General features: G+C 48.7%; 1 protein-coding gene across 3 annotated transcripts in view; it reads left to right on the forward strand.

Moving 5' to 3' along the window:
• The first annotated feature begins 5,991 nt into the window (after positions 1-5,991).
• The window catches only part of pik3c3 (phosphatidylinositol 3-kinase, catalytic subunit type 3), a 155,634-nt gene continuing 141,551 nt past the window's right edge, over positions 5,992-20,074 (forward strand). For all 3 annotated transcript variants that reach the window (XM_069924228.1, XM_069924229.1, XM_069924230.1), the window contains exon 1: positions 5,992-6,214. In XM_069924228.1, the coding sequence (XP_069780329.1) occupies positions 6,144-6,214 (71 nt within the window). In that variant the 5' untranslated portion in view covers positions 5,992-6,143. The remainder of the gene's footprint in view (positions 6,215-20,074) is intronic.

Here is a 20,074-nt window from a genome sequence, read left to right on the forward strand (position 1 = left end):
CGGGATGCAGATGATGCAGGAGCACCACAGGCTCTGGAGGATCAGCAGGAAGGAACCACGTTCGATGCGGGTCACGGACCCCCATGGAACAGCATGATGAGTGGCAGACAAACACACCCCCATGGGAGGAAAGTCCTGCACCCACGCACCATACCCTCGCCCAGGGCCAAGACCCCCAGGCCCAAGACCCCCCATGCCCTGGCACATCCCACCTCCTGCGCCCCGCCCCCCCGAAGGTCTAGAAGGAAGAGGAAACCACGTCAAATACTGGACATGAAAAGAGACAGAGGAGGTGGTGGGTGGAGGGCTAGTCACAATTTTTTAAGGGGGGGGGGTGAATGTGGTGGTATGTCATGCATAATGTCATTACACCACTAGGTCACCAGGTGGTTCACCGGTGACCTTGTATATAAGCCTGGGGGGGGGGGGGGGGGAATCCCTTCCCCCTCATTCTGGCCTAGGCTTGTACAGAGGCAAGACCAAGGTCTCAAAGCCTAGCTGTATACCAGTCTATTAAAACTAGTGTTTTACCTGCACTCTGCCTCATGTGGTTTGATGCTAGTAGCCTACAATGGCATTGCCCGGTCTTCACACATGGTGATGTTCAGGAGGGCTCCCAGCTGGTCGTGGAGGGCCGCAGTACTCCCGATGGGACTGGAAAGCCACACCTTTGCATAGTGTCTTTTCTTCCCACATTGGGAGCAGTACGAATTCCTCACTGGACAGCCTTTGCGGGATCGCCTGTCTGACCCACACCGGGATCTGCAGTACTTACAGGGGCATGGGGTGCCGGCAGCAGTGATAGTCTCCTCCACGTGAGGCCCTTTGGCGACGGCAGTTGTCTGTATCTGCCAGACCGGAGGTTGTGGGAGTCGGGCATCAAAAGCCTCAGCATGAAGAGCTGCATCATCCAGGGAGCAGAACACCTCCATTGTCCTGGCAAGTGAGGCTATGTTTTCTTCTAGCAGTTTCTGCTGGGTGCTCCTTGAGCACAACCCTCGCACGCTGGCATCCCAGATGAATTGCTCCACTTCCCCTTGAGTCACCCTCGTCTTGGTCAGGCACGGGCAAGCTAGCTCCCGCATAGCTCCCAGATAGGCATCTGCCATTTCTCCTGGCTGTTGAGACCTGATACTGAGCAGGTACTGGTGCAGACAACGTTTGTTGGGGGCTTGTACATGCTCACCAGGATGGCCATCGCATGTTCGTTGTCCGTGCAGTTCTTGATGGCCTAGAAAACTCATGGGCCTGCTTGGTGTGGAGCACCATGAGCCATTTTTGGTTCGTGTAGATCACCTCCACTTGTGTTATGATGATTGCCTCAACCACATCTCTCCAGATCTCGAAGCATGCCTAGGCTTCCAAGGTATTGAGGGTCGATCTCCAGGCTGCCGATTGACAGGAACTTCTCCAAGATCGTTCTTTAAAATTTTACTGGAATAAATTGTGGTGCACTGAGGTAACAGCAAGAAATCACAAAACTCAAAAGACTGTACAACAGGCTTTATTCCAGTAAAAGTCTGAACACCAGTTCATGCCTTGGTGACTCCTGTGTGACTGGCTCTGGAGGGGCTGGCTCAGGTCTATATTCACGTCAGCTGATTGACAGCTGGCCAGATGGAGTCAGCGGCTGATTGACAGCGGCCAGATGGAGTCAGCCCCTTAGGTAGTCTTCCTGCAGGTACAGAGATCACCCCCTGCAGTAGGCTGGTGGTCATATCACCACAATGACCAAAACAAATACCCCTGCATTTGGTTCTGAATGTAGAGCCTGTGGTAAAGCAAACCACTGGGCGAAAATGTGCAAGTCTGGTATGAACAAAACAGTAATGCCAATGAAGAAAAAAGACAAAAAGATCCACCACATAAAAGGTAACAATAGTAAGGACGGCAACGCCCAGAAACTGGTCATATAATCCAATAAGCCTTCATGAGATGTCGGGTGAGATGAAAGAAGGAAGCGAGTTGCACACAAGGATCTAAATACAGAGGACAATTCACATATCTAACATAGAGGTGAAGCTGAATACTAGATCACAAAGCAATGTCTTTCCACTCATCGCCAGATGTTCCCAGAGAACATAATAAAAGGGTATCCAAAAGACGGTGCATTGGAAACAGCAAATTTCACATTAACTGTGAATAGTGGACCCATGATCAAGCAGCTAGGACTACCTAAGAACAATGGGTGCCATAAGGGAATAAACATCCTCTGTACATTCTACGTGGTAGATGCAGATGGACCAGCAATACTAGGTCTGGATAGCTGCCAGGAGTTGCAGTTGATCTTAGTCAATTATGAGATCTAAACGAAGAAGGTATCCAAAGGCATCAACAGAAACACACTACAAAAGGAGGAATTGTTTTCCACAGAAGTACCTTCCAGGCATGGCACACAGTGGGAGCAGACTTGTTCATCGAGAATCAAGAATGTTATTTAATACTAGCCTGTTAATACTCTAAGTTTCCATTTATCAAAAGGGTGAAAGACATGAGAGCGTCAACTATCACCTCAGAAATGAGAGCGCTCCTTGCTGAACAAGGAATACGCAAGCAAGTAATATGTGACAATGGAACACAGTTCACGTTACAATAATTCAGAAAGCTGGCTGCAGAGAATGGGTTTGTTATCACTACATCATCCCCATACTACCCCAAAGGTCAAGGATTCATTGAAAGATAAGTGCAAAATGTGAAACCCAACTAGTTAACTGTCGCAAAACAATAGAAAACCCATACCTCGCTCTTCTATCATTATGAGCAACTCCTTTAAGGGGTGACACAAAGTCCCCAGCAGAACTTCTAAATGGTGGGAGATATAAACAACTCTTACAAGCAAAATGCACCCTGCAGAAGACAAGGAGGAAACGAAAAGAAGACTGGCTGACACGCAAGAAGAAGGGCACCAGCATTATAGCAAGCATGTACAAATGTTGTCGGACCTCTTCAGAGGTCAGCATGTGCATATTCAAGAGCCGATGTTGAAAACATGGACCCCAGCAAAGTCATCAGAGAAGCTGAGACACCAAAATCATACTTTGTCAAGACAGACTCTGGCAAATACATGAGGAGGAACAGAATTCACATCTGGCCAACAGAAGATGTGATGAAGCAGAGAACTTTAATACCAGCAAAGGCTGCAACACCAATATCAAGTGAGGTATCAAGTGAAGAGACCACAACCACTAATACCAAAACATCAACACAGCAGTTGTCAGGTGATGCACATCACCTACATGTGTACCAGCAACACAGACCCCAACGGTTCCAGCCAAATCCACAAGATGGCAAAGGAACATACTGCTACCAGAGCAATATCAATAAGAACTATTTAAAAATAGTTGTGTAAATTAACTAGTGTACAAGTTCAGTTACTTAAGATGCACTGGAAAGAATGTGATAAAGAAAACTAAATTTTTTCTTTATCTTGAGAAGGAGGGATATTATATAGTCAGGATAATGTGAACTATTTTGTAACCACGTAAGAATACACCTTTTTCACTGTAGTAACTGTAGTGCACCACTGCGTATGTGTGAAGTTTCCTGAGATGGTGGAAGGCATCTGTAAGTAAGTCTTTTGTTAATTGAATCTTGCATCTCTAAGTTATTTAAGAAGCCTCCCAAGTAACCCAAAGACATAACACATACCAAGCCTTCACAAGTTTCAGGGGAACAGAGGTGCTAGTGTACATTTTTCATGATGACATTAGTATGTTGGATCCAGGAAAGGTTCTCCGAGATAGTGACTCCCAGGATTTTAAATTTTCTCAGCGTGTCCACCTCCGATCCCCCATTGATTACTGGATTAAATACCCCTGGTTTTCCTGTACTGAAGTCAATGATCAGCTCCTTGGTGTTGGTAACATTGAGAGCAAGGCTGTTGTTAGTATACCATTAGCCAAGTTCTCAATCTCCCTCCTGTGTGCTGACTCATCGCCTCTTTTTATACAACCCACTACTGTGGTATCATCAGCAAATTTGTAGATGGTGTTCGTTGTGTCTTTGGAAAACACATGAAAATTAAAATAAAAATCTTTACTAAATGCTTATTCATTATGGGCAATCTCAGCAAGTGGGTAAGGGAAAGTGTTGGTCTGATAAGGTTACGGATGTACTTATTTGGTAGGGGTGAGTACAGTTTCTCATTCTAACTAGAGCCGCTTTCAGGTGCATTCTCCACCAAGTATGCGCCTGCAGAAGCAGATACAGACCTATGGAATGGTCATTCAGGTGGCAGCCCTGAAAGCGCTGCCCATCTGAAAGGGACAGCTGCAGGAGAGGCCCCTCGGAGCGCACTCCGGCTCCTGTAGGTGAGGGACGTTGGGGCAGGGGAGACTGGCGCAGGATGTTGGGGCAGGGGCAGCGGTGAGGGGACCTGTCAGGTGCGGGGAGTTGAGTCGCCGGCTGATTGTCATCAGTCCGCCTCCCCCTAGCAGCTGCTGCATTCAGGTGCCTTGGGGGACTGCTCTGATGTGGTGATTATACCTCCCGGAGGAGGAATGTTGAGTACTCCTCCGAGCCGCGTCAGGCTCTTTCAGGTGGTCTCCCAACAGCCCCATTCGGGTAGAATATGCGGCTTTATCTCGGGGTATTCTGGCCACCTGAAAGAGGCTCATGGGATGGAGTCTGTCTAAGTTTGAATGGAGTAAGGGGACAAGGTAGGGGGTGGGGGCAGGGGAGGGACAATGGAGGAAATAGTTGCACCCTCTCAGCTCAGGGAAGGTATGGAGTAACATCTCATTCTGGCATATAGGAGGGAAGGGACTGCAGCCTCTCAATGTAATGAAGCAAGGACTTTGCTGCCTCTAAATGATGGGGAGTTTGTACGCTCTCCCCTTGTCTGCATAGGTTTTCCCGCAAACGTACTGGGGGTTGGTGGTTAATCGGGCTCGAGGTCTCGTCACGGTTCTAAATGGAACGGGTGGCGGTGCGGGCGGGGCATCGGAGAGGGGTGGCGGTGCGGGTGGGTCCTCGGAGAGGGGTGGCGGTGCGGGTGCGGGTGGGTCCTCGGAGAGGGGTGGCGGTGCGGGTGCGGGCGGGCCCCCTGCGCAGGGAGGGGTGGCGGTGCGGGTGGGCCCTCGGAGAGGGGTGGCGGTGCGGGTGGGCCCTCGGAGAGGGGTGGCGGTGCGGATGCGGGCAGGCCCCCTGTGCAGAGATGGGTGGCGGTGCGGGCGGGCCCTCGGAGAGGTGTGGCGGTGCGGGCGGGCCCTCGGAGAGGGGTGGTGGTGCGGGTGGGCCCCCTGCACAGGGAGGAGTGGCGGTGCAGGTGCGGGCGGGCCCTCGGAGAGGGGTGGCGGTGCGGGTGCGGGCGGGCCCTCGGAGAGGGGTAGCGGTGCGGCTGCGGGCGGACCCCCTACACAGGGAGGAGTGGCGGTGCGGGTGCGGGCGGGCCCTCGGAGAGGGTTGGCGGTGCGAGTGCGGGCGGGCCCTCGGAGAGGGGTGGCGGTGCGGGTGCGGGCGGGCCCTCGGAGAGGGGTGGCGGTGCGGGTGCGGGCCTCCTGCCCAGGGAGGGGTGGCGGTGCGGGTGCGGGCCTCCTGCCCAGGGAGGGGTGGCGGTGCGGGCGGGCCCTCGGAGAGGGTTGGCGGTGCGAGTGCGGGCGGGCCCTCGGAGAGGGGTGGCGGTGCGGGTGCGGGCGGGCCCTCGGAGAGGGGTGGCAGTGCGGGTGCGGGCGGACCCCCTGCGCAGGGAGGGGTGGCGGTGCGGGCGGGCCCTCGGAGAGGGGTGGCGGTGCGGGTGCGGGCGGGCCCTCGGAGAGGGGTGGCGGTGCGGGTGCGGGCGGGCCCTCGGAGAGGGGTGGCAGTGCGGGTGCGGGCGGACCCCCTGCGCAGGGAGGGGTGGCGGTGCGGGCGGGCCCTCGGAGAGGGGTGGCGGTGCGGGCGGGCCCTCGGAGAGGGGTGGCGGTGCGGGTGCGGGCGGGCCCTCGGAGAGGGGTGGCGGTGCGGGCGGGCCCCCGGCTCGGGGAGGAGCTGACGGTCGCGCGGCTGACCTTAGTCAGCAACGTAACCCGGATGTAAATATCGGCCGGCGGTGAGCATGGAGGACTTGCTTCATTACTCTGGCTAGCCGCTGAATCCTCCGCCTGAACGGGCTCGCTTTCGACGTGAGACCGGGGAATGACTTGCTGTTGTCTTCGCCAGTGTGCATGATGGGAGACACGGAGAAGTTTTACTACGTTTACAGCTGCGATCTGGACATTAACGTCCAGTTGAAGATGTGAGTGGGTTTGGCGAAGAGGCTGGGCTTGGAGTTGGCAAGGGGCGTGGAGTTGATATTGGGGGTGGGTTGCAAGCGACTGGGCTTGGAACCGAGGGAGTGACAGGAGGCTGGGAGAAGTGATGGAAATGTGTCTGTCCCAAGTTGGGGGGAGGGCAGGGGAGGGGAAAGGGGGCTTGACTGCACTGGATGGGCTGAGAGAGAGAGAGAGAATGTGAGGGGTGGTGACTGCAATGACTGGGGTAGAAAAAAGGGGGGGGGGGAAAGAGTCAGGAGAGTGTCTGCACTGGGTTGAGGAGAGGGGGAGTTACTCCACAGTTTGGGAGAGATAGAAGGGGAAAATCTGAATAAGGGTGGGAGGTGAGAGAAAAAATGAATGTCTGAAGAGAGGGGCATGTCACTCTAGGATAGGGTTTGTCAACATTTGGGTATGAGGGGCTGTGGATGAGCCAAGGGCTGCAGATATGGGAAAGGAATTTAGTTTTGGGACTGGGAGGGATAGAGTTTGAATGCTATGAGTTAACAATAAATGTGTGTGCCAGGGCTGTGGAGAGTTTGGTGGGACATAAATTTGTTGGATCTGGATGGCATCTAGTGTTGGTTGGGAAGTTTGTACTAGGGATATGGGTCATTCTGAGAGTTTTGGATGTGGATGATAAAATGATTGATTTGAGAGCTCAGTGGGGATTTGACCAGTGTGTTGGTGCGGATGAGCCTCCGGAGTTCTTCTGAGTGACCTGTCTTGTACACTTCTGTAGTTTAATAATGTTGAATTTGGTTCTGATGGATCTGAGAACAGATCAACTTCTGAACATTAGTCATTTCCTAAGCCTGGCTTGCTGGTTATGTATTTTTGTCATTAATTCTCTCTTGCCTGTATATTAAAATTAGGCACAAATTAATTTGAATATAATCCAGGATATAATCCGGTCAAGGATTCTTGATCAATTTACTTTTTCCATTTGGAAAGATTATAGCATTTTACATGTTCAATTAATTGCTCAAGGATCTCCTGAGGTGTTAATATTTTTGAACCCTTCATCTTATTCTTAGAATTTAGTGGAATAGTTCTATTTTAAATTTGTACTTTGATCTAATTTCTTTAAGATAATCTCCTTTGTCTTTTTTTTTGGGTGGAAAAACCCAAATCTCTCCAATCTCATAAATCAGGCTCCTACTGTTGGGATATTCCGTCCGGAGAACACCCATGTCATCAAAGCCACCCGCCCCTTTGAGCGTCTCAGTTTTGACTTCAAGGGGCCCCTACCGTCAACCAACCGTAATACCTACATCCTTACGGTATATTGACGAGTACTCCCGCTTCCCGTTCGCTGTCCCCTGCTTGGACATGACCACCTCAGTCATAGAGGTTTATGAGCGCAGAGGTGCGGCAGTGCCTTCTGGAGCGTGGTATTGCATCAAGCAGGACCACCAGGTGTAACCCACGTGGTAATGGGCAAGTTGAAAGAGAGAATGCCACCGTATGGAAAGCGGTTACGCTTGAACTCCGGTCCAAAGGTCTCCCCACCTCTCGCTGGGAAGACATGCTCATTAGAGCTCTACACTCCATCCGCCCCCTCCAATGCACCACAACCAATGCCAACCCCCACGAAAAGATAATCTTTTTCCCGAGGAAATCCGAATCGGGAACAACCATACCGGCGTGGCTCACGGTTCCCAGGCCGGTCCTCCTACGACGCGTCTGGTATTCAAAGAACGACCTCTTGGTTGACCGAGTGATTCTGCTCCATGCGAACCTGCATTATGCCTATGTTGAGTACCCGGATGGACGGGAGGACACAGTCTCGGTAAGGGACCTAGCCCAAGCCGGATCAGGCGCAGCAGTGCTTCCAACCCAACCTCCCCCAAATCCTTCTCCCCTAGGTCATGTGCTTGAACAGAGGGACCAGCACCACCCCACCAGCTCAGGCCAGACTGTCGACAATGCCGTTGGGGAATTGAGCGAAGCAGTGGCCGAACCCTACGTGCATTTCCCATAGATTTTGAGTCTCGATGAAGTGTTCTGGCCTGAAACATTGGCCCTTTTCTGCTCCCTCTGATGCCATTCAACCTGCTGAGTTCCTTCCGTGGATTGTGCTCCAGCATCTGTGTTTCTGATTCAGTCTTCCTCTGCTTGTTGTAAAGATTACTGCAATTATATGGTTTATTATAACTTGACGAGGTTTCTTGCAAAAGAAGTGAAGCTTTTTTATTGTTATTGTCACAAAATCAAAATAGAAACCTTACTGATTCTGTTTGACAAGAAAACAATATTTGAGGTAATTGTTACAGAATAATAAAATTATGATAAAGATATCTTAAAAGGGCAAGATGATGAGGTTTAGTTATTAGGTCACATTTCACAAACAAAATGTCTAATTTGCTATGCAAGGGTTGACTTCATGTCTGCAGTTGGCTTTACAGAGACGATTGGAAGTACTTGGGAGAGTTTCACAAGTAGGTGCCCAGGCTCAAGAACTGAGAAATCTTTTGCTTTTAGGCTGGTCCCAGAGTTTTAAATTTCTGGTTGAAGTTTGTTGTCCCAATAGGGGCCACATGGTTTTGCAAACATAGCATCCATTGTTTTGGAGAGTATTCTGCAGCAGTTTATGGTAAAGGCTGCAAGTGGGCAGACATGCTGAACAACCCCATTTCAAGATGTGTTTTGGGTTCGGAGTTCAGCCTTTTCTAAACCTCTGCAGTCAATTGCAGAAGTTATGGCTGGTTATTGTGTTTCTCCTGATATTGGGGGGGGAAAGAAGAACTTCGTGGTAACCTGGAAGAAGAGGTTATCTTTTGGAAAAACCCAAGAGGTTTCTTCAGTAAGACACTTCAGTTGCTGATGGAGATCAATTTGTTTGACCAATGAACAATGAATGTCTCTCAGAAATCAAAAAAAAAAGACCTTCCTGTGTGGTAACAACTTAAGTTGAAGCACTGGAGCCTGGCCTGGTGAAGGTAACTGTTCAATTCTGTGCACTGTAAGGAAGATTGCCTGATACCAGTGAACTTGTAGAAGTGAAAAGTAAATGAATGCACAGTGAAAAAGAATTTTGCTGAACACATACATTACCTACATGTGCGCTTAGAATTAGAAGGGGATTAATTTGGGTTAATAGTAATGTTAAGATTGGGAAAACTTTAAGAGACAACAAGGGGTTACAAAGCAGGTAATAAGAAATGGGAAAAAGGATTATGAAAGTAAATTGGCACAAAATATAAAAACAGAAAGCAAAAAATTTTATAAATATATAAAATGGAAAAGGGTGGCCAGAGTTAACATAGGACCCTTGGAGGATGAGAAAGGAAAACTGGTAGCAAAAAATTAGGAAATGGCCGAGGCATTAAACAAATATTTTGTGTCAGTCTTCACGGTGGAAGACATGTCCAGCATGTCCAAGTGCGGAGTTAAGGATGCGAATGTTGGGGAGGGCCTTGATAAAATAATTGTTACAAAGGAAGTAGTGATGTAGAAACTAATGGGACTAAACCCAGACAAATCACCTGGTTCTGATGATACGCATCCAAGGGTTCTGAAGGAAATGGCAGAAGTTATAGTTGATGCATTGGTGGTCATATACCAAAATTCCTTGGATTCTGGGCAGGTCCCGGCAGACTGGAAGACAGCAAATGTCACAACACTTTTTAAGAAGGGATGCAGGCAGAAGACTGGAAATTATTGGCCAATTAGCTTGACATCTGTAGTTGTAAAAATGCTGAAAGATGAAATAGTGAAACTTTTGGAATGTAAGGGTTCAATCAGGCAGACGCAGCATGGTTTTAGAAAGGGAAGATCTTGTTTGACAAACTTGTTAGGATTCTATGAGGATATAATGGGTGCGGTGGATAGAGGGGAACAGGTTGATGTTGTATATTTGGATTTCCAGAAAGCGTTTGATAAGATGCCGCACAAGAGACTTCTTAGTAAGTTACAGGAAAGTGGAGTCGGGGGAAGTATATTGGCCTGGATTGAAAATTGGTTGTCTGACAGGAGGCAGAGAATCGGGATAAATGGGAGTTTTTCAGGTTGGCAGAGAGTGGTAAGTGAGGTGCCGCAGGGGTCAGTGTTAGGCCCACAACTGTTCATCATTTACATTGATGACTTGGAGGAGGGGACAAAATGTGGTGTAGCCAAGTTTGCGGATGACACCAAATTGAGTGGAAGAGCAAATTGTAATGAGGATGTGGAGAGTCTGCAGAGGGATATATTTAAGCTGGATGAGTGGGCAAAGGTCTGGCAGATGGAGTACAATGTTAGTAAGTGTGAGGTTATCCACTTTGGCAAGAAAAATTTAAGAGCTGAATATTATTTAAAGGGAGAAAAACTACAGCATGCTGTCGTGCAGAGGGACTTGGGAGTGCTTGTGCATGAATCACAAAAAGTTAGGTTGCAGGTGCAGCAGGTTATGAAGAAGGCAAATGGAATGTTGGCCTTCATCACTAGAGGAATTGAATTCAGGAGTAGGGACGTAATGTTGCAACTGTATAAGGTACTGGTGAGACTGCACCTGGAGTACTGTGTCCAGTTCTGGTCTCCATATTTGAGGAAGGATATACTGGCTTTGTAGACGAGGAGGTTTACTAGGTTGATCCCTTGGATGAAGGGGTTGACTTATGATGAAAGATTAAATCATCTAGGATTGTATTCGCTCGAGTTCAGAAGAATGAGAGGATATCTTCTAGAAACATATAGGATTATGAAGGGTATGGATAGGATAGATGTAGGAAGGTTTTTTGAGCTGGCCGGGGAAACTAAAACGAGAGGACACAGTCTCAAGATTCGGGTGAGTAGATTTAGGTCAGAGATGAGGAAAAATAGTTTTTCCCAGATGTTTGGAATGTTTGGAATTCTCTAACCATGGAAGTGGTTGAGGCTGCTTCATTAAACATATTTAAAATTTGGTTATATAAATATTTACATGATAGAGGAATTAGGGGATATGGGGAGAAGGCAGGTAGGTGGAGTTAGGTCATAAATTAGATCAACCATGATCATATTGAATGGCGGAGCAGGCTCGATGTGCCATTTTTGGCCTACTCCTGTTCCTACTTCCTATGTTCTTATGATTTTATTATTATGTATTAAGAAAATAAAACCAGTTTTGTTTAAGTAGCCATTGTCTTGGTGAATTTCTGTGGCTGCTGGTTTTTGAGTCCTTGGGCTTTAACATAATCTAATGCAGACATAAAGTGTTATCTCAAATATGGATCAAAATAATGCACTAGAGCAGGGGTGTCAAACTCAAATTCATGGAGGGCCAAAATTAAAAACTTGGACTAAGTCGAGGGCCGAACTAAATATTTATTGAAAATTTTCAACAACATCTGCATGTTTTCTCTTCTTTCAACATATGTAATGTTAAACTTTTTCTTATTAAAATAAATGTTTAATAATAGTTTTGGATAAACTCTTTACAGAAGCATTAACAAATGAGAAATAAAATATTCAATAAATAATATTTCTCTATAGAGGATTTGTTAAATGTTGCTAGTGTGCTGTCGAATAGTAAAATCTGAGGGCTATTGAGAATGTGGGAGAATAACATGATTCCTGAAACAATCAAATGGGTGACTGATTGTGGGCATGTACTCTAGCAGGGTTATTTGCCTTGCCCTTTTTCCATTGGTACAGATATCCTTTGATTTACACACTTTTCAAATTTTATGCCTAATGAGCTTGTATCCAGGTGCAGGACCATTTTTAACCAGGAATATATTTATCACTGTGACATGAAACTATTGGAACATCGTTTTATCCTGAGATTAAAGTTCATAATACTTACTCAGGCCTGTGTGCGGGAGGGCAGGGTTTGCGGGCGATCGGGTTGGATGACAGTGCGGGGGCATCGGCTCTCGCTGCAGGGCGGCATCTCGGGGGATCAGCGGCCCCGTCACCGTGAGTTGCGGGTCGGCCTGCGGCAGGGAGGGGGAGTGGGCAACGGTCCTGGTGAGGTCAGGCCCGAGGCCTCCGGTTCCGGGCGCTGGGAAGCGGCCTTGGCTTCCCCTGACACTGGTCAGGCCGCACTGCGGTGGGGGGGGCGGGCGGGGAGACAGGACAGTGCGGGGGCATCGCCTCTCACTGCAGGGTGGCATCTCGGGGGATCAGCGGCCCCGTCACCGTGAGTCGCGGGTCGGCCTGCGGCAGGGAGGGGGAGTGGGCAACGGTCCTGGTGAGGTCAGGCCCGAGGCCTCCGGTTCCGGGCACTGGGAAGCGGCCTTGGCTTCCCCTGTCACCGGCCAGGCCCCAAAACCAGAGTCCACGGTGAGACTCTGCAATGTAAACAGAGGAGGTGGGGGCGATTAGCGGGCTGACGCCAATGCATTCTGGGATTTGTTGTATTACTGTGCATGCACTATACTGGCGCGGCGGCCAGCGGGCCACCTCTAATACACTTTTGAAATGATCTTGCGGGCCAAATATAATTATATCGCGGGCCGAATTCGGCCCGCGGGCCAGAGTTTGACATGTGTGCACTAGAGGAACTTGGTGGGTTAAGCAGCATCAGAAAAACAGATTGGACCCAGAACCCTGATCAAGACTGACTCTTCATCTGGCCTGAAACCTTGGCCATTCTTTTTGGTATATTTTTGGTTTGTTTCCTGTGCCATGCAGTTTGGAGGGGACGGTTCATCAATTCATCATGTGAGCAGACTAGTGCAGGAACCTCATTCTTGGTTGATAGGTTTAGGAATTTTAAGGAAGAGATGATTATCACAAAGTACCAGTGACCTTATAAAAGTGGTTCAGTAAGTTCTGAAATGATTATTCACGATTTTCAATCAAAATAACATTGGAATTGTATTTAGTTTTAACCTGTGCCCAACATTATAGTTTCAGCAGAGTTCAGACTTCATTACCAGCATTCACTGGATGTTCATCACATTGTGCATCCTAACCATGTCTTATGAGCCCAGAGGATCCCAAAACACAGCAGCAATAGAAATTCACCAAGACAAATGGTTACTTAAAAGTTGCTTTTAATCATCTTTAAAAGAGGAAAACAGGATCAAACTTGAACTGATCTCTATTGACTTAACCTAAGGTAACCCTCTTCCAATTTTAAGCACACAAGTATGCAATATGTGTGCAAGTTCAGAAAAGTTCTTTGATTCACAGTCCAATCTTACTTCTCACTCTTCCAAGTTCACTGGTATCAGTCAATTCTTATACTGTGCACAGAATTTAACATTTATGAATTTCACCAGGCTTTGGTGCTTGAAAGGTAAATGGTTGCCACTCAGGAAGGTTCTGGCCAGTTTTCAGAGAGAGAATTGTTGATTCCTTCTGATCAGCCACGTCAGTGTCTTGCTGAAGAAACTTGCCCCATAAAGGTTTTCCAGATGATAACCTCTTTCTTTCAGGTCACAGAGTTCCTTTTCTGTTTCCCTTATTTCAAGTGAAACATTATACAGCCAGCCATCTCCTCTTGTATGGACCACAAGGGCTTTGACCAGGCTGAATTAAGAACTCACAACCTCTCTTCAAAATTGGGTTTTTCCACAAGCTTGCCACATTCCTGTCTCAGCTACTGCTAATTTTCTTTCTCTCCTCTCTCTCTCTCTGAAAACCATACGACCCTCCTAGAACTGCACTCAGACAGACCGCTGCACCAGACCTCTTCTTCCGAGTTTATTCATCTGTTGCTTTTCAAAACAATAATCCATCACTCCACACCATGTCCAATTAACACCTAGTTGTCAAGTCCTTAAAGGCATTCTTCAAAATTTTTGCAAAGGCACTGGGAACCTGGACTGACTGGCTTGAGCAGAGTTCCAGTATTCTAAAGGAGATCTGTTTTGAAGTGTTTGTATGTGGCCTGCACTAAAAAAAACCCTGCCACAATTTATCTCCTTTTAAACAGTTACTGGTTTACTTGCTTGGTGAGGACAGCATTTATTTCAGCAACTATGCCCTTAGCAGTGCTACAGTGGTGACCCTGAACAGGTTCTAACCATGGTGAACTGTGCCGACTCATCCACAGCCCAAATGGCTGCCACCAGCGGATTTCCCGCAGCAGTTTACACTGTAAGCGTCCACTTACCACCATTCTGGCCAAACCAGCCACACAGCTGGCTGCAACTTGCAAAATCACAGTTAGCCCTGTGAGGAATAACAGCAGAGGATACAAAGTTCTGGCACGTGGTCAGCACCCTGGACCCCGCCACAGCAGCGAAAGTCACCCATCTGTCAACAACTCACCCGTGGACAGCAAGTGCACAATATTTAAACTGTTTTTGCTTGTCATTTGAACTTAGCCGGCATGAATGGGCCACTTGCTTGCTTAACACGCAGGGCCTAGGTGATCTCAACCCCTAAGAACTGATGCAGGACCTAGTGGCCCTTGCAGACGAACATACAAAATGCTTCCGGTTTGAGGCCCTGTTCTTTTCCAAGTTGGCGGTCCTTGTTGTCACTGCCATCTCCAATATGGACTTTGCTGAACCGCACCTCATGGCAAGAAAAGCAGACCGGCTCTTCGTCACTCCGCAACCTGACTCCATCCATGTGCAGCCCATTTGGACAGTGGGAGCAAAAGTACAAACCTTGACCACTTCATGCGCCCCCATGGCAACCATTGCAGCAGCCCAGCCACAATACAGCGACAAAACAGCAGGGTACTGCTACTACCACCGTCGGTGGGACCGCAATGACCAATGGTGCGTACTGCCCTGCACCTTTTTGGGCAGCAAACCCAATCTGATGCAGGGAAATGAGCAAGCTGGCCGCCGTTAGTGGCCTCGGTAGTTGGCACCAGAAAAGGCCTGCTTTACCTTTGCGACCTGAAGACCCAGTGGGAATTACTGATAGATACTGGTGCAGAAATCAGCCTAGTTCTGCCCATGTTATTTGAGCAGAAGAACAATGCCAGAGGCCTACCCCCCTACAGGCTGCCAATAGTTGTACCATCCCCACCTATGGGACACGTTGTGTGACCATCCATACCGGGAACGCCGTTTTAAGGTGGGACTGTACTGTTGCTTCAGTAGGTCAGGCTCTCAGAGGAGCAGATTTCCTCCAGGCAAATGAACTCCTGGTCGACCTCAACTGATGCCAGCTGGCTAATGCCACCACCTTCCAGGTTTTCCCCTTCACACTGAGCCAACTCACTTTCCAGACTTTGGGAGTCCACGGTCTCGAACAAAGCGAATACACCGCACTGCTCGCCAACTTCCCTGCTCTAGTGGCTACCAACTCCCACTATGTGGAGCCAGCACATGGTGTGCAATACCACATTGAGACCACTGGACCACCCATGTATGCTCAGGTGCAGTGACCGCCCCAAACTAAACTCCTCAAGCCAAGACAGAGTTTGCCACGATGGAGGAATTGCAGGTCGTCCCTGTTCCAACAGCCCGTGGCCCGTGGGCTTCGCCACTACACATGGTCCCAAAGAAATCTGGCGACCGGCGCCCGGTGGAGACTATTGCAGGGTCAATGACGCAACAGTACCAGACAGATACCCCATCTGTCACATACAGGACTTTGCCGCACGACTCCAAGGCGTCTAGACCTTTTCAAAGTCGATTTGGTGAAGGGCTATCAACAGATCCCAGTGCACCAGGACAACGTCCGGAAGACTGCCATATTCACCCAGTTTGGCCTCTTCTAGTTCTTGAGAATGCCATCTCGGCTGAAAAATGCAGCCCAAACATTCCACTGCCTCATGGGCGTAGTGGCAAGAGAGGTAGAGGGGATTTTCGTGTACCTGGTCAACATTCTCATTGGCAGCCCAGATGCCAAGACCTACAAAGAACACTTTAAACACTTGTTTGCCCGGTTGCAGTCTTTTGGGCTAACCATCAACCTGCCTAAGTGCCACCATCAACTTCCTTGGGCACCTTCTCCAGCGAAGGAGCAGCACCTTTGCTCGACGAGGTCACGGCCATTCAGTATCATCCCAGGCCCAAAACCTTCAAAAGCCTGCAGGAATTCCTTGGGATGGTGAATTTCTATCATCACTTCCTCCAACGCAGGAGCAGCAGCCACCATGCGGCCTCTCTTCGACCTCGTTAAGGCAGGTAACAAGGAGCCCAGTTGGTCTGTGGAAGCACTGCAGGCATTCGAGGAGACTAAAACCGCCCTCTCCAAAGCCACATTCCTGGTATACCCGAATCCAGACTTACCGCTGTCGTTAAGGACAGATGCCTCAGACCAGGCAGTGGGCACAGTGCTCCAAAAGTGGGTGGATCACCAGTGTTGACCACTCTTGTTCATCAGTAAACACCTCCGACCACCCGAGCTGAAGTACAACACTTTTAATCGTGAACTGCTGACAATGTACCTGGCCATACACCATTTCCTGTACATCCTTGAAGGCCAAGTGTTCACGGCCTTCATGGACCATAAGCTGCTGGTGCAGGCACTGGGAAAAGTTTCAGACCCCTGGTCTGTGAGGCAACAACAGCACCTTACATGCATCTCCGAATATACACTGGACATCCGCCACTTAGTGGGGAAGTCCAACATGGTAGCTGACAGCACTGTCCAGTACAACGATCTCCAAGGTGAAGGGTGGCATCTCAGCTTGCCAGGGACCAGGCTAAAGATGCTGACACACAGGCATACCACACTGCCATTACCATCCTACAAATTGAGGAGTTTGCGCTGGAACCAGGAGGCCCAACACTCCTGTGTGATGTGTCTACAGACAATCTTGCCCGAGACCTGGAGACGGCAGGTATTCAATCAAGTGCATGGAACCTCTCATCTTTCCATTCGGTCAACAGTCTTCCTCATTTTGGACAGGTTCATATGACAAAGTTTCACTTTGGGCAAAGACCTGTGTATAATGCCAGCAAGCCAAGGTCCATCGGCCCAGTGCAATGTTTCTGCCCGCATTGGACAAGTTTGATCATTTGCACGTGGACATTGCAGGGCCTCTTCCCGTCAGCCAGAGGATGAGGTACCTTTTCAATGTGGTCGACTGCTTTACATGCTGGCCAGAGGCGGTGCCCATGCCAGCCTGCGACACTGAGACTTGTGAGAGAGCCTTTACCTCACAGTGAGTTGCCTGTTTTGGTGTCCCTTCTCACATAACTTCAGACTGAGGAGCCGAGTTTACCTCTTCTCTCTGGGTGACCATGGCCAAATTCTGCTGCAGCCGGCTACACCACACAACAGCCTACCACTCCCAATCCAATGGGCTGGTAGAGCGCTTTCACCGACATCTTAAAGCAGCACTCAAATCACAGCTGCATGGGCCCAACTGGATGGATGAACTCCCATGGGTCCTGCTGGGCATCTGTACAGTACCTAAAAAGGGCCTCCCCACTTCATCGGCAGAAATTGTCTACGGCGCACTGCTCTCCATCCCAGGCGACGTTCAATTCAGCTCCATGGAACCACCACCGAACACCCTGGATATCCTACAGCGGCTGAGGAACCACATCACTTACCCACATCCACATCCTACCACCACACATGGGATACCAACCAGCTACGTCCCACAAGAACTCAAAGCCACGAATTTTGTCTTTGTAAGATGGGACAATCCAGGTACGCCCCCCCAGCAGTGCCCTCATGAAGGGACTTTCAAGGTACTACGAATGGAAACATTGGAGGCAGGCACGACGTGTTTACAGTTGACTGCCACAAGAAAGCACACTTGGACTGTTCAGAGCCTTTCCCTGCCCCTACACCATGGCACTGGGGGCGCCTGCACGAATACAATGTCGCAAACCTCACCCAAAGACTGCGATTCTGGGGGAGGGGTGGGGTGGTGTAGCGGGTCAGGGTCAACCCCGCACACAACTGGCTGAGTCACTGCAGCAAACAGCCAGCTCAGCAGGGCACAGGGGCTTTCCCTAACCTGCACAGGAGTTCCAGGCTGCAGGTGCATTTTGCCAGGGGAACGGCCAGGCCTCACAGCAGCATTATGACTTAACTCCTGTGACGCTGTCACTTCCCCTAAAAAGGAGACGCATGGTTTGAATAAAAGGCAGTTACTGGTTTACTTGCTTGGTGTGGACAGCATTTATTTCAGCAACTCTGCCTTTAGCAGTGCTCTTTGGCTTGGCTTCACGGACGAAGATTTATGGAGGGGGTACATTAGTACAGTGCTACATTAGCACTAAATAATACATGGCAGTTATCCTGGGTGGTTTGACAGCTGCACGTCCTGATAGACCGCATGATGACACTGGAGCTGTGTGTGGACTCACTTTGGAGCATCCAGGATGCAGAGAATGTGTGGCTAGCACATTTAGTGAGTTAATCACATTGCAGCTTAAGATAATAAAGAAAGATAGGGACTGGGTGACCAACAGCAAGAGCAGTAACAGGAAGGTAGTGCAGGAGTCTACTGCAGTCATCACCCTCCAAAACAGATATGCTGCTTTGGATATTGTTGGGGGAGATGGCCCATCAGGAGAAGGCAGCAGTAGCCAGGATCATGGCACCATGCGTGGTTCTGCTGTGCAAGAGGGAGGGAAAAAAAAAGTGGTAGAACAATAGTTAAAGGGGATTCTATAGTAAGGGGAACAGACTAGAGGTTCTGTGGTTGCAAACTGGACTTCGGATATGTGTTGCCTCCTGGGTGCAAGGAGCAGGGATGTTTGAGTGGCAGAACGACATTCTGAAAGGGGAGGTGGGGCGGGGTGGGGAGGTGAACAGCCAGCTGTCATGGTCCATATTGGTACCACTATATGAGAACAAAGCAGGATGAAGTCCTACAAGCTGAATTTAGGGTGCTACGAGATAAATTAAGGAGTAAGACCTCAAAAATAATAATAATAATGATCTCAGGATTATTACCGGTGCCATGAGCGAGCCAGAGTAGAAATAGCAGGATAGTTAGAATGAATCTGTGGCTTGAATGGTGGTGCGGAAGTGAGGGTTTCAGTTTCTTGGGGGATTGGAATTGGTTCTGGGGCAGATGGGGCCAGCACATATTGTACAATCTACATCTGGACAGGGCTGGGATCAATGTTCTTGAGAGATTGTTAGCTAATGCTGTTGGGGAAGGTTTAAACTAAATGGGACGGGGAATGGGAACATCTAAATAAAGAATGAGGAAGGTGGTACAGAGACCATAATAAGTTAGGAAAGAGAAAGGGTAAAATAGAGGTCAGAAAAGTCAAAAGCAAAAGGATGCAGAGGTCATTAGATTCTAAAAGTCCAATGAGCACAAGGGCACTTTATCTGAATGCCTGTAATGTTAGAAGCAAGGTTAGTGAACTTGAGGTACAAATCAGTACCCAGGCATTTGATTTAGTGACCATCTCAGAAATATGGTTGCAAGGTGGGCATGATTGGGAATTAAATATTCAACAGTAACAGCTAATTTGAAATGACAAAAAGGTAAAGGAGATGGGGTGGCGCTCTTAATTAAAGATGAGAACAGGGCAATGGACTATACAAGACGCAAGGAGCAGAATGTTGAGCCCATCTGGGTAGGGATTAAGAATAGTAAAGGGGGAGGGGGGGAAAATCACTGGTTGGACCTGTCCATTGACCACCAAACAATAGCACAGTGGCACAGACAATTAACCAAGAGTTAGCTAAAGCATGCAAGAATGGAACAGCAGTTGTGGGGAACTAACTTCCATGTAGATTGGGAAAATCAAGTTGGTTGAGGGAGTCTGGAGCATGACTTCATAGAATGCATCCATCATAGCTTTCTTGAGCAACATGTTAAGGAACCAACAAGGGAGAATGCTATTAGATCTAGTATTGTGTAATGAAATAGGTAAAATTAACGATCTAGTAGTTAGAGACCCTCCTGGAAAAAGCGATCATACTATGATTGAATTTTTCATACAGATAGAGGGTGCAATAGTTAGATCTAAAGCTAGTGTATTGTGCTTGAACAGGGGAGACTACAACAGGATAAGGGAGAAATTGGCCAGTGTGGACTGGGA

The sequence above is a fragment of the Narcine bancroftii genome, chromosome 3, assembly GCF_036971445.1.
Source record: "Narcine bancroftii isolate sNarBan1 chromosome 3, sNarBan1.hap1, whole genome shotgun sequence".
NCBI lineage: Eukaryota > Metazoa > Chordata > Chondrichthyes > Torpediniformes > Narcinidae > Narcine > Narcine bancroftii.